General features: G+C 35.5%; 2 protein-coding genes across 2 annotated transcripts; both read left to right on the forward strand.

The window, feature by feature from the left end:
• The first annotated feature begins 373 nt into the window (after window positions 1-373).
• LOC136210013 (uncharacterized) lies at window positions 374-4127 on the forward strand. Its single transcript, XM_066001674.1, has 5 exons — window positions 374-721; window positions 808-1046; window positions 1982-2094; window positions 2799-2939; window positions 3588-4127. Exons 1-5 carry the CDS (start codon window positions 478-480, stop codon window positions 3841-3843), a joined length of 993 nt encoding a protein of 330 aa, XP_065857746.1. The 5' UTR covers window positions 374-477; the 3' UTR covers window positions 3844-4127.
• Window positions 4128-5005: 878 nt separating this feature from the next.
• Window positions 5006-6936, forward strand: LOC136207964 (uncharacterized). The gene is made up of 3 exons (XM_065998821.1): window positions 5006-5240; window positions 6137-6675; window positions 6765-6936. Exons 1-2 carry the CDS (start codon window positions 5199-5201, stop codon window positions 6644-6646), a joined length of 552 nt encoding a protein of 183 aa, XP_065854893.1. The 5' UTR covers window positions 5006-5198; the 3' UTR covers window positions 6647-6675; window positions 6765-6936.
• The last annotated feature ends 6171 nt before the right edge of the window (window positions 6937-13107 follow it).

Raw genomic sequence — 13107 nt, forward strand, 5'->3', positions numbered from 1 at the left:
TCTCACAAGCAAAGTTCGTAAATAAATAAATAAAATGCTTACAAATAGTTCGTAGCAAATGAAATAATATTAAATTTAGATATTTGTAAACTAACACAAACCTATATAATTTATTACAAAACTAAAATTTATTCATAAATATTCTAATTGAACCTGCTCACGAGCTTTTGAACTGAGCTTTGGTCTACTCAAACTCTGCTCGTTTACGAATAGAACCAGTAAATCATGCTCACGAACGATTCGTTTATAAATAAAACCGAATTGAGCCGAGCTTTTATCGATCCAATACAGCCCTAATCATTTGTCTTTAGCTGACACTAAAAATTTGTTAAGGTCGCATGGTCAGCAAACTCCAAAATCCATGGGGTCGGTCGATCGTAGTAATTCTAGCGACATGAATCCTGACTCCATAGTAGTAAAATTACATATTTCACTAGAGCAGTTGCCTTTCATTCACCTTTCCCGTATTGTCTGGAAATGGCAATTCTCAACAGCAAACCGAGTTTGAACCTCCTCACTCATTTCCTGACTCGGAAGACTTCAGGCTTCCACTACCGGACTATACGAACGCTTGAAACCCTAGCTTTCGAAGAGGTCCGATCTTCAACAGACAAACCATACACTTCAACGGCGTTTATTCTCCACGGCCTCCTCGGATCTGCCCGCAACTGGCGTTCTTTCTCTCGCAATCTGGCTTCCTTCCTCTCTAATTCCTCTTCCGGTACCTACTTTCCCTTTCTCATTATTTTTCCAAATTACTTCGTTTTCTTTTGTTATCCCTAATTTCTGATGGCTCTAAATGCATAGAATGGAGGATGGTACTTGTGGATTTGAGAAATCACGGCAAATCAGCGGAGATAAAGGGCCTGAATCCACCTCATGATATGTTCAATGCCGCTAAAGATTTGTCTAATTTGATTAAATCTCAAGGTTGGAATTGGCCTGATGTTGTAATTGGTCATTCCATGGGAGGAAAGGTTGCTCTCCAGTTTGCTCAGAGTTGTGCTGGTGGTGATTACGGGGAGTCTGTTGCATTGCCCAAGCAGGTATCTTTTTGTTTATGGTTTTGCATCGATTTTTAAAGGGAAGTAAATGAAGAATTCAGAGTCGTATGGATTATAGGTCAGTCTTTTTTCTGAAACTAAAATATTCTAAAAGAGAAAATGTATTTGGAGGAGATGAATTTTGAAAATAAAATCTTCTATGTTCTTAGGATGAACTGGATTCTCGCGTATTCAGTTCCTAGATTTTCTATATATCCAAGTCCATGGCTATGGCTATATATATGCACACACACTACATTATTTTCATTTACTGGAGGCAAAAAGCATCCTGGCTCCTAATCATTGATGCGGTTGATTTTGGTGGATTAAGCTCATGATGTTTCATTTCCTGCTGAGCACAAAAGCATAAAAGTGAGCCTTGAACGTAAAACTCGGTTAATAGCTTGTTGTTCGTTTCATTTGCATTCCAAATTTGCATTTTTAATGGTTCGAAGTAGTGTTTTTTTATGTTTGATTTATGTATGAAACTGAAAAAACCTTATTTGAACGGTCAAAAATATAATTTCAGAAGTAGATGAAGTGAATAACTTTCTTTTAATTGAATTAGATTCACAACTAACTAAACTGTCAAGCAGTGACTTAATGTGACAAAAAAAATATGATGTGTTGAAATAAAAGATCGGGGGCTCAATCCATCAAAATCGGAATGATTAGGGGCCTCAAAATGCTTTTTGTCTTTATTGAACATTATTCGTAATACAAATTTATTGGTCCTATTTTGACCAGTAAACTAAAGTTGAACTTCGAGGTTATTTTTAACTGGCTTTTTTCGTCTAGCATTCTTTTGTTGTTCGTGATATAAAGAGGATCTTGCAGAGTGCAGCCTGATTTTTGAGTTAAAGGCTGATAGGGTTATACTCTTTTCACAAACAAGCAAGTTTCTCTGCTTTGATATTTTATTTCCTGATGCAGAACAGCTCTGGATTTTGGATTCTCTACCTGGAGAGGTAAGCCCTGAAAACAGTGATGGAGAAGTAGAGAAAGTTTTGAAGACGTTGCAGAGCCTACCGTCATCATTTCCTTCACGAAGGTAACTAATCCTCTTTATAGTGATGTGCTATTGTTTTCAGCTTTACATGCATTGCTGTTTATGTTGCTTACTTACTATTACCTGGTTAAAGAGGACCAGATGAACTTGTCGTTACAATTGTTTTGCACATTGCGCTTCCAATCACCTTGAAGTACCGAATAATTTTTATGCATAAAATTACAATGTAGATAAGGAAGGGGGAGATGGATGGTCCTGCTGCACTTTCTTAAGACATTATTCTCTATAAGTTAATACTTGAGTCATAAGATCTCTTTATATTTTGTTAGTTTTCCAAAATTTACCATGAAGCCAGTAATCGATGCTTGTTTCTGAGATGGTTTGAACTGCTTTGCGAACAAGATTCAATGCCTAGAGTTTTTCTACTAAAAGATTTATTTTAAAATTTAAAACTTGATGTATGGTTTCAGTTACTACTGCAGAAGTGAAAGTAAATTTGTTTCACTTTTCCATTAAGTTAATTGGATAACATTATCAACTCGTTTTGATTGTCAAGGATGTAAATCAACTAGTGTTGCGGTTGCAAGTAGAGACAAAACTAGGCCGTGTTGAATATCTTTCATGATGTAGAAAAATAACGACAGGAAATTGAGTACCTTCAGGCCTTCTTCTATATTTATCTAGTATTATATGTAGATTATCCGTATTACTATATCAATGAATTTTTTCGATTTTTGTTGCTTCAGGTGGCTTGTGAATCACATTATTGAACTTGGTTTCTCAAAGACATTGGCAGAATGGATTGGTACCAATCTCAAGAAAAATGGAGAGCAAGAAACATGGGCTTTTAATCTCGATGCCACTGTCCAAATGTTCGATTCTTACAGGTCAATCTCTGTTCCTCGTTTTTTTTTAATACATAAAGACCGCTACTAGAAAGCAGCAGAGAAACACAAAACCGGAAAAACAAATTAATCTGGATCAGCCATGATTCTTCTTGATTCCCCTATTCCTCCTTTAGTCGTTTTCCAGGATCTGATGAATGTCCTGCGGAGGCTGTCTTAGGATAGCAATGCCTCTATTCGTATTCAAAGCCGATTTAGCTAGCCAGTCAGCACATTTGTTCGCTTCCCTGTAGATGTGTGTAAAGGATAGGATGGAATTGGTAGTCCTCATATCTGCCATTCAACATTTGAATAACTTCCCACGCATCCGATAACCTTGTTCTACAGACAACTTCAGGCCGCAGTATAACCCCCAAAGTTCAGCTGAGAAGCTATCCCCTTGGGCAATATTATGCGTGAACCCAATGATCCAGCTTCAAAATAACTCTGCAGATTCGATAATTTAGATAAAGATAATTGCTAATTTTTCTATTTGTTTTTGGCTTCCAAAACTTGTTTTCGACTTGATTTCACGGTTTCGTATGACTGTTCATGTTAGCCGACCCCGAAAATGATTCGGGACTAAGGCTTTGTTGTTGTTTTTGGCTTCCGAAACTTGTTTTAATGAAGAATGAATGTTATATCGTTCAGGGAGACGTCATACTGGCCGTTATTGGAAAATCCACCGAAAGGAACAGAGGTAGGCATGGTGATTGCAGAGAACAGCGATCGCTGGGACCAAGATGTAATCAAGCGAATCGAGAAACTTGCCGATCGAAAAGGAAATGAATCTGAGGGTAAGGTATCACATTATGTTCTTCCAAACTCTGGACATTGGGTTCATGTGGATAATCCAAAGGGTCTTCTTGAAATAGTGGCACCCAAGATTGCTTCCCTTTCAACTTAAGTGCATAACCACAGTTTAGTTTTGAAGAATTCATTAGAAAATGATTATTATTAATCTGTATTGGCTTCAATAAATATTGCAAATAATCTACTCTTGTTACTAGTAATTTGGTGGATCACAAGAGTGATAATTTTGTATTTAAAAGTGACATTAGCAAGTGTACTATATCCGGGTAATAAAATTTACAATATTTTTTATCCGGGTAATACGGGTAAAAAGATTGAGTATCGTCTCAACAGAGATCAACTAGGAACAGAGATCAACTAGGAACAATTTACTGTTAATTGTTTGTTACAAAAAATGCATTTATATTTGTTCACTAATATGAAACCCCGTGCAATGCACAACAATTTTTATAATTTTTTAGTTTTTTTATTAGTATAAAATTTTTAAATGCAAATATTATTCAATTCATTAGTTGTATACTATTTTTGAATTAAACTAATGAAATATAAATAAATTTAATGATATAATTATTTTATTTTTAAAAAACTTGACTTTCAATAAGAATTTTTAACATCGTCTTACTTTTAATTTCAGAGACTGTCAAATACAATTGATTATAACATAAAAATGAACGTGAAAATATATTAATTGTTAGTTTTTGTTGGACTTGAGAAACTGGAAATCATTAGTTGTAATGTTGATAAATATTTAAATTGGAAGGCTCTAGTTCAGTTGGATTTGATTTCAGTGTTAGGTGCTGTTTGATAAAACTGAAAATTAAGTGCTGAAAAAATAAGTACTGAATTTTAAGTGATGAATATTATCAGTGCTGAAAATATTGAATAATATAACTTTTATAAAAATATTAGTTGATAATGTTTAACTTAAAATGTTAACTTAAATATTTTGACTTACCAAAATAAGTGATTTTTAACTTAATTAACTAATTTAAGTGGTGGAGAAACAACCGTTATCAAACGCGCTTAAATTAAATAAGTGCTTAACACTTTAATTTAAGTAATTAAGTGCTTTATCAAACAAGGCCTTATACTTTATGACATGGTAAATTAGGATGCACTATTCGTTAGAGTGGCTTTTCCATCATTGTGGGAAGCTCAAAGATTTAAACATGGTCGTTAAGTTTTCTCATATTATTTAGAAAGGAAATTGGGCAGCTGACTGGATGATGAAATTTTATAGGTCATTTGTTTTGGATCGTTACGAGTGTGGTGTGTCTTATGCTGGCCTCCAAAACATCATCTTTAAAGATGGGTTTTGCTATTCGTCGCACCCTTTTCGCTTATTGTCGGACCCTTTTGGACAATATCGCCCTTCTCATTTTTCATTGGAAAATCTCAAATTCTCTCTAGCTCGTGGCTTCTCGTGGCTAGTCGCTGATTTCAGGAAAAATGGATTCGAAAACTCCGGAAAAGGATGATTTCGAAGACGAGGTAAGCAACTAATCCTAAAACAATTGAAATTTAACGAATTGAAATAAAAAACGAAATATTTTTTTTGTTGAATTTTGCGAAAACGGGTGGTGTACCCGTTTTTCCCTAGAAAAAACGGTTGTCGGATCCGTTTTTTCTAGGGAAAAATGGGTCCAGAACCCGTTTTCCCTGGGGAAAACGGGTCCGACACTCGTTTTCCCTAGGGGAAAACTTGTGGCCTACCCGGTTTCCTCTAGGGAAAACGGGTCTGGTTTTATCCCAGGTGAAACCTGGGTCCGCACCCGTTTTCCCTTGGGGAAAACGGGCAGGCCACTCATTTTCCTCTAGGGAAAACGAGTGAGGAACCCGTTTTCCCTAGAGGAAAACGGGTGCACCACCCGTTTTTCTTTATAAAAAAACGGGTGGTATTAATTGTATATTTTTTTATAAATAATATTAATAAAATATATACTTAAATTATATAAATTATGAATTTAAAATATACTTTATAATTTTTTGAATTGTCAATTTCAGAATATATACGGGACAATATTTAATGTTTTGATACACTATAATTTATTAATTTGCATAGCTTAGTATGTAAATCATAATTATTATAAATGATACGTTAATAATTATCATTTACGTAAATTTATCTAGTTTTCATTCATAAATTATAATATAGCTATGGCTGGAGTTTACGTTAACATTTAATGAATTTATATCCGCAATGTATATATTTATTGAAGTGTTAACAATGTTTAAGATTATTATAAATTAGAAATAGTATATTAACGGGTTTTGTATCATAACAACTGATTTTTAGAATGTTAATATTAATTGTATTTCACTTGGAATTTACGTGCTTTGTACGTGTTAAAATATTTACAGCTAATTTAATATGCATTTAATTTCAGGTGCCATTAGAAAATGAATATGACGACGGGATTGATTACAGTGTCCATTTCCAAACGGATATTGTGTTTCCTACAAGCTCTGACGCTATTGTATGGGCTAAAAGCATTGCAATTGCGAATGGATTCGAGCTAGTAATTTCATCCTTCAAACATGGCGGAAAGCAGAAGCTCTTGAAATGTTCACGAGGTCAACGTTATAGAGGAGTTATGCAAATTGCTGAAGATTGTCTAAAAAGGAGAAAGATAATGCAATCCCAAACTGTAGATGAATATGAGAAGAATGTGAGATTGATGATGGATACGATGTCGAGGCTATACCCACGTGTTGTCTCCTACGTCCAGGATACGTGGCTAGTGCACAAGGAGAAGTTCGTGGTTGCATGGACGAAGAATGTACTACATTTTGGAAACACAACATCTTGTAGGGTGGAGAGTGAACATGCAGGTTTGAAGCAATGGCTAAATTCATCTACTGGCGCCCTCGACACGATCTGGATGAAAGTGCACTAGGAAATTGAATCGCAAGTGACTAATATCAAGTATAGTACAATCAATCTGTAAAATGTTTTTATTTATTTTGCATTCACTAGTACATCTTTTACTGATAGTATGTTTTATTTCTTATCAGTTTCGGTCTTGAGCAGTCAAGAGAGCGTTTAAGCTTCGTGTTTTCAGGATATCTGATGAACTACCTGTCGTGCAGAGTATCCTACCACTGTTTGCAGCTGATTAGTGATTAGTACGGACGTATGTGTGGTTTGAGTGATGAAGTGAACGAGCGCTGCGGTTGTATGGTGAGAACATCCCATCAAATCCCATGTGCATGTGAGATTAGGAAATGTATGGATTCTGGTGACGCGATCAGTGTTGACAGTGTCCACGTCTTCTGGAAGACACTTGTATACGGCTGTGGTAATTCTGATGCCAACGTCGAATCAGACCATTTGACAGAGGAACGACGATACTTTCACTCACTGGTTGAGGAAGTTGGAAAATGCGATCCGAGCTTTATGCGGAACATTTCTATCATCATTCACAATCATCCTCGCTGTATCCTCGCAACGTGTCTAAGATACGGTAACACTGGGTAGCTAGACGACTCACCCACTGAGAAAAAAAACAATAGCAATAATGTTAATGTATTTTTTATTTCTTAAATAGTATGAATAAAAGCATTAGCACTAACCAGCTCACTAATCGTACGCGTCTCAACAATCGGTGGGAGTGAACGGGTGTCGTGAATGAGACGAGGATGTGAATGGCGGAGATACCACACCAAGTACTCATCATCACATGCCGAAGGAGTCCGAGCGGGCTCCAAACGAGATACGTTTAGCATGGAACCTAGAGGAAATGCTGACCATGTGTCTAATGCAATCACATCAGGCACCTCAACCTTATACCTAGCACTATTCCAGGGACGAAAGGCCTTCGACGGCCTGAAAATCGGCTGAGGAAGTCTCTGCTGATACCCCAGCTGGCGAATGCATCTACCGGGCATGTAAGGCTCAATCACATCCCGATATCGTATCCATCTGGAGTACAAGGTCCTCGGATTGCGGGCTATGGCCGAACGACCGTACAGGAGCCACATCACATGCGTACATATACAAATATATTAGCGAGAACCAAAAAGTAATATATTTTAATTGCATAATAGTTAGTAATAAATTTCAAATTGTACCTCATCAGCAGTCAACCTATCAAGCCGGCGTCGAAATGCTATCACCCGTTCCTCTGTCTTATCCGTAACATAAGATGGCCACATGGAAGCCCTAGGTACGTCGGGGTCATCTAGTAATCCCTCCCTATGAGGCCTAAAGCACGGGAAGTACTCGTAAATCCATGCCTGAAGAAGAGTCAGACAACCCGTCATCTGGCTGCAGTCTCCTCTACTAGCAATACCTAAGTACCGATATAAGTATGCTAGTGCAACCGAGCCCCATGAGTATCCACTCACCGTATCTGCCCCATCCTGCACCTCTAGTAAACACGCGGGCCGGATCCGGTTACCACTCTTATCTACAAACAACGTGGATCCCAACATAAGCCACATCCAACCAATCGCCTCAGTCTCTGGAACCCGTCCGACACTACAAAAATCGACGATGGAACTAGCACGTATACCACCAGACTGGTAATGACTAATTAGCAACTCATCGCCAGACACCCCGAACAAATCGCAAACAGCCTCCTGAAGCTCATCCGTACCCAAGTCAGCAGTCACCATATCCCCCTGCACTGGGATACGCAAAATCTGCCACACATCATGCAGCATAATGGTCATCTCACCAAAAGGCATGTGAAATGATGCCGTGTCCGGCTGCCAACGCTCTACAAAAGCAGATATCAGAGCCGCGTCGATGTGAGGGTACATGATAGATGGTAGATGTGCCAATGCAGTTGCTTGTAGTAGCGCCTTTGTCTCCTCAGAAGTTGAATTGAACCATTTCACTAGCGTACTGCAGTACCCTGATCTCGTTTGACACCTGAGGACGCTCCTCTCCTGCCCTCTCCAGATACCAACTGCTACATGTCCCAGGAAACTGGGAATCACAGAACCATCAACAGGACCCCCGAGGACCTCTTCCTTAACTACCCAATCGTCATCACGAGCATCCCTCGAGCGCTTGGATGTACCCACTGAAATTATATTAAACGTATTACATTTTAACTTTTGAAATGTTAATAAAAAGTAGGTATATAGAAATAATAAAGCATAATAAATAATACAAATTATTTACTGGATGACGACGACGACCCAGCAGCAATAAAACGTCCGTCCTGACCCCTCGTGACATACACAGAGGGGGCCATATGACCTTGTCGAGGAGGCACTGATACAACTATGTCCATCGGATCATCAGCAACATCATAACGATGAACTCCAAAACTCTCAGCACTCTGCTGCTGAAATGAAGCACGCTCAGCATCTTCCTGCGCCCGTAATGCTTGCTCAATCGACCTCATAGGTATCCGAAGTCTCCGAACGGATGCAGTCACATCACGACTAGTTGGATGCCGAGGTCCGGACCCATCGTCAGAATCCCTTGAAGTCTGAAAAATAACCAGGAAATCAAATTAATTATACTTTTAAATAAATTGATATAATATTAAAACCTAAATGAAATCTACGTTCCGGAAAATTAATACCTAAAATTCAACATCAAAAAATTAAGTCTACGTTTAAATTAATTGATATTATCTTTTTTTTTCTATCTCGGGTTCAATACGATCGGTAAGTTATCTAAATGAAATCTACGTTCCGGAAAATTAATACCTAAAATTCAACATCAAAAATTAATTCTACGTTTAAATTAACTGATATTATCTTTTTTTTCTATCTCGGGTTCAATACGATCGGTAAGTTATCTAAATGAAATCTACGTTCCGGAAAATTAATACCTAAAATTCAACATCAAAAAAATTAATTCTACGTTTAAATTAATTGATATTATCTTTTTTTTTATCTCGGGTTCAATACGGTCGGTAAGTTATCTAAATAAAATCTACGTTCCGAAAAATTAATACCTAAAATTCAACATCAAAAAATTAATTCTACGTTTAAATTAATTGATATTATCTTTTTTTTCTATCTCGGGTTCAATACGGTCGGTAAGTTATCTAAATAAAATCTACGTTCCGAAAAATTAATACCTAAAATTCAACATCAAAAAATTAATTCTACGTTTAAATTAATTGATATTATCTTTTTTTTCTATCTCGGGTTCAATACGGTCGGTAAGTTATCTAAATAAAATCTACGTTCCGAAAAATTAATACCTAAAATTCAACATCAAAAAATTAATTCTACGTTTAAATTAATTGATATTATCTTTTTTTTCTATCTCGGGTTCAATACGATCGGTAAGTTATCTAAATGAAATCTACGTTCCGGAAAATTAATACCTAAAATTCAACATCAAAAACTTAATTCTACGTTTAAATTACTTGATATTATCTTTTTTTTCTATCTCGGGTTCAATACGGTCGGTAAGTTATCTAAGTAAAATCTACGTTCCGAAAAATTAATACCTAAAATTCAACATCAAAAAATTAATTCTACGTTTAAATTAATTGATATTTTTTTTTTCTATCTCGGGTTCAATATGGTCGGTAAGTTATCTAAATGAAATCTACGTTCCGAAAAATTAATACCTAAAATTAAACATCAAAAACTTAATTCTACGTTTAAATTAATTCATCATATTTTATTTTTTTTCTATATATTTAAAAAAAAAATAGGCCAAAACGGGTAGGCAACCCGGTTCGGCCCTAGGCCTAACCGGGTAGGCCACGAGATTCTCCTAAAGAGAAACTTGTGGGCCGCCTGTTTCTCTCTAGGATAAACGGGCGGCGGACGAGATTCTCCCTAGGAGAATCTCGTGGCCCACCCGGTTAAGCCTAGGGCCGAACCGGGTTGCCTGCCCGTTTAGGCAATCTTCAACGAGTTCCGTCTCCGATCCGGAGACGGAACTCGTTCAAATCAAAATTCTTGAAAAAAAAACTTAAAAAACGAAACTAACCTGTTCATGTGTTTGCTGTTTTCCTTTTTTTTTCTTTCGGAGGCATGATTTTGATTCGTGTTGTTCTTCGGGTTTTTGGAAATCCTTTGAGTTTTGAGAGAATTTGAGTTTTTGGTAATGAAAAATGAAAAGGGCATAAATGTCCAATAGGGTGTGACGATAAGTAAAATAGGGGCGACGTATAGCAGTCCACTTAAAGATTGGTGTGATCTTTCAACTAGAAGAATAATATTATCTTGTTAGTTTGTTTTGTTTTTTTGTTTTTTTCTTGGGCTTCAAACATTTCTTTCAAAAAAAAATTGGTAAAGAAAGTAAGGGGATTAATTTTTTGGCAAAAGAGATTAAACACTGATGAATTTCTTTAAAAGAATAGCAAAATTTCAATTAAACTTTCAGCATGAAAGTATCACTAAGGAACAACTACTTCTTTGTTTTTTTTGTTTTTTTTTTTTATAGGAAAGGAAAGAAAAACAAACAAAGCCGTTTAGCCCGGGATCACCCTGAGAAAGCTGACCCCCACCAAATCATCCAAGATCAGGGACGAAACGAACAACAGAGGAGAAGAAAATGTTGAGAGACCCAACATCCTTGAATGACCTTCAACCGCAAGACGGTTGCTCCCTATAAATATGACCGAAGCTAAGAAAATCAAAGGAGGAGCCAATCCTTCTAATACCTTTGATTAAATTCTGGCTATTCAGGCAAATAGCATTGTTCTCTGATATCATTTTGACCGCTTCAAGGTTATCAGACTCCACCAGAAGCTTCTTCACCCCCAGATTTTTTGCTAGCCTAAGGCCAAAAAAAATCCCCCAAAGTTCTGCAGAAAAGTTAAATACAATACAAAATTGAAATTTTTTCTCATTGTTTTAGCAAAGTTAAAATGTCAATAATAAAAAATAATATTACTATGTTTTTTTCCCTAACAGATGTTGATGAAAAAAATGATTTTTTCATTTTCTCTGTGGCAAATATTTTATGATAATGTCATTTACGCGGGAAACGATTGTATTTGCTTATTTTTGAATGAAAAGATTACAAGTGAGACTAAAGTTAAATGACGATGACTATGAGTGCAATTAACCTTGTTTTTTAACAAAGTAAAAGTCAATTCGTAAATGAAAAAAAAAAAAGCCAATCTTTAGTCTCTGAATTATTTTAATTTTGATGGATTGAGATTTTGATATTTTTTTTCAGTATATTAGATTTTTAATCATTTAGTTTTTGTCACTTAATTATTAATTATTTGATCACCAAATCAACTAGCTATAAACATCTAATTCAGTTTAAAAAAAATGTTATTCATTTAATTTGTATATATGAAATTGTACATTTTAAAATTCAAAATAAAGGTTTTATATAATTTTCTCATAGTCATATTACACATATAAAAAAAACTCATTTCAAATCATTAAAAATACAAAGTTATAGTACCTAAAAAATTAATAACATTATATTAGCTAGATTTTATGTCCAAACCTAACTTTTATAGTCACAAAACACATGATAAGGCAAAAACAAATTTAATGTGTTAAAAAAATTAGGGCTGTAAATGAACCAAACCGTTCATGAACGGTTCGATATACGGTTTAATAAAAGCTCGATCATGCTCGATTCAATTTATAAATAAGTCGAGTTTGAAGCTTGGTTCGAAAGCTCGAAAGCAGGCTCGATTATAGGTTCATGAATAAACTCATGAACAGGCTCGTGAGCAATATGGCCGGTCGTAACATTTTATAGGTCCCATGAGAAATAAGAGATAATGAGTCCTTGATAATAAAAAATTGTACTTAAAAGTTTAAAAGTAGAAATTTGGGCTAATTTTAAACATAAAATATCATATTATTTAGTAATTTGTTAGGCATGAATGAGTATTATAACTATATATATATATATATATATATATATATATATATATAAAAGCACTATATATATAAAAAAAAAAAATTTGGACACTTTTGGTCCTGGGCCATGGACGGCTGGAGAGCAAACTTGGTTCGAATATTAGTTTAATAATAATATTTCTATAAATGGAAAGATGTAAAATAATGTAGGTTTGTAGGTTCAAAACTACGTAGTTTTGTGTTAAAAAATTTTACAACAATATAATTAATGGACATAATGAGTTGTTCGGGAACGAAGTTGAAAAACTAATTTAATGAAATGCTCGTTGGTAAAACTCGTTAATAAGCTCACGAACAAAACATTGAGATTCAGTTCGCTAATTTTTTTGAAAAGCCGAACCTGAGCAGGTCAAAACTCTGCTCGGTTCGGCTCCATATAAAATGAAATATTAGATTTTTTAAAAAAAAATATTAATATGAAATATCAAGTTAAATCGATCAGAATAATTACACATTTTTTTTACCATAAATAATTACCTCTTGTATGCGAGTGGAGAGACAATGCCAAGCTACTAAAGGGCAGGATAGACTTTGTAATGTT

Source organism: Euphorbia lathyris, chromosome 10 (assembly GCF_963576675.1).
Source record: "Euphorbia lathyris chromosome 10, ddEupLath1.1, whole genome shotgun sequence".
Lineage (NCBI taxonomy): Eukaryota > Viridiplantae > Streptophyta > Magnoliopsida > Malpighiales > Euphorbiaceae > Euphorbia > Euphorbia lathyris.

Bases quoted from the DNA above. Each gene is read 5' to 3' on its own strand.
- LOC136207964 (XM_065998821.1), top strand. From the start codon at position 5,199: ATGGATTCGAAAACTCCGGAAAAGGATGATTTCGAAGACGAG. The intron at 5,241-6,136 runs GTAAGCAACTAA...ATTTAATTTCAG, and splicing joins AGGATGATTTCGAAGACGAG to GTGCCATTAGAAAATGAATA.
- LOC136210013 (XM_066001674.1), top strand. From the start codon at position 478: ATGGCAATTCTCAACAGCAAACCGAGTTTGAACCTCCTCACTCATTTC. The intron at 722-807 runs GTACCTACTTTC...CTAAATGCATAG, and splicing joins CCTCTCTAATTCCTCTTCCG to AATGGAGGATGGTACTTGTG. The intron at 1,047-1,981 runs GTATCTTTTTGT...GATGCAGAACAG, and splicing joins CTGTTGCATTGCCCAAGCAG to CTCTGGATTTTGGATTCTCT.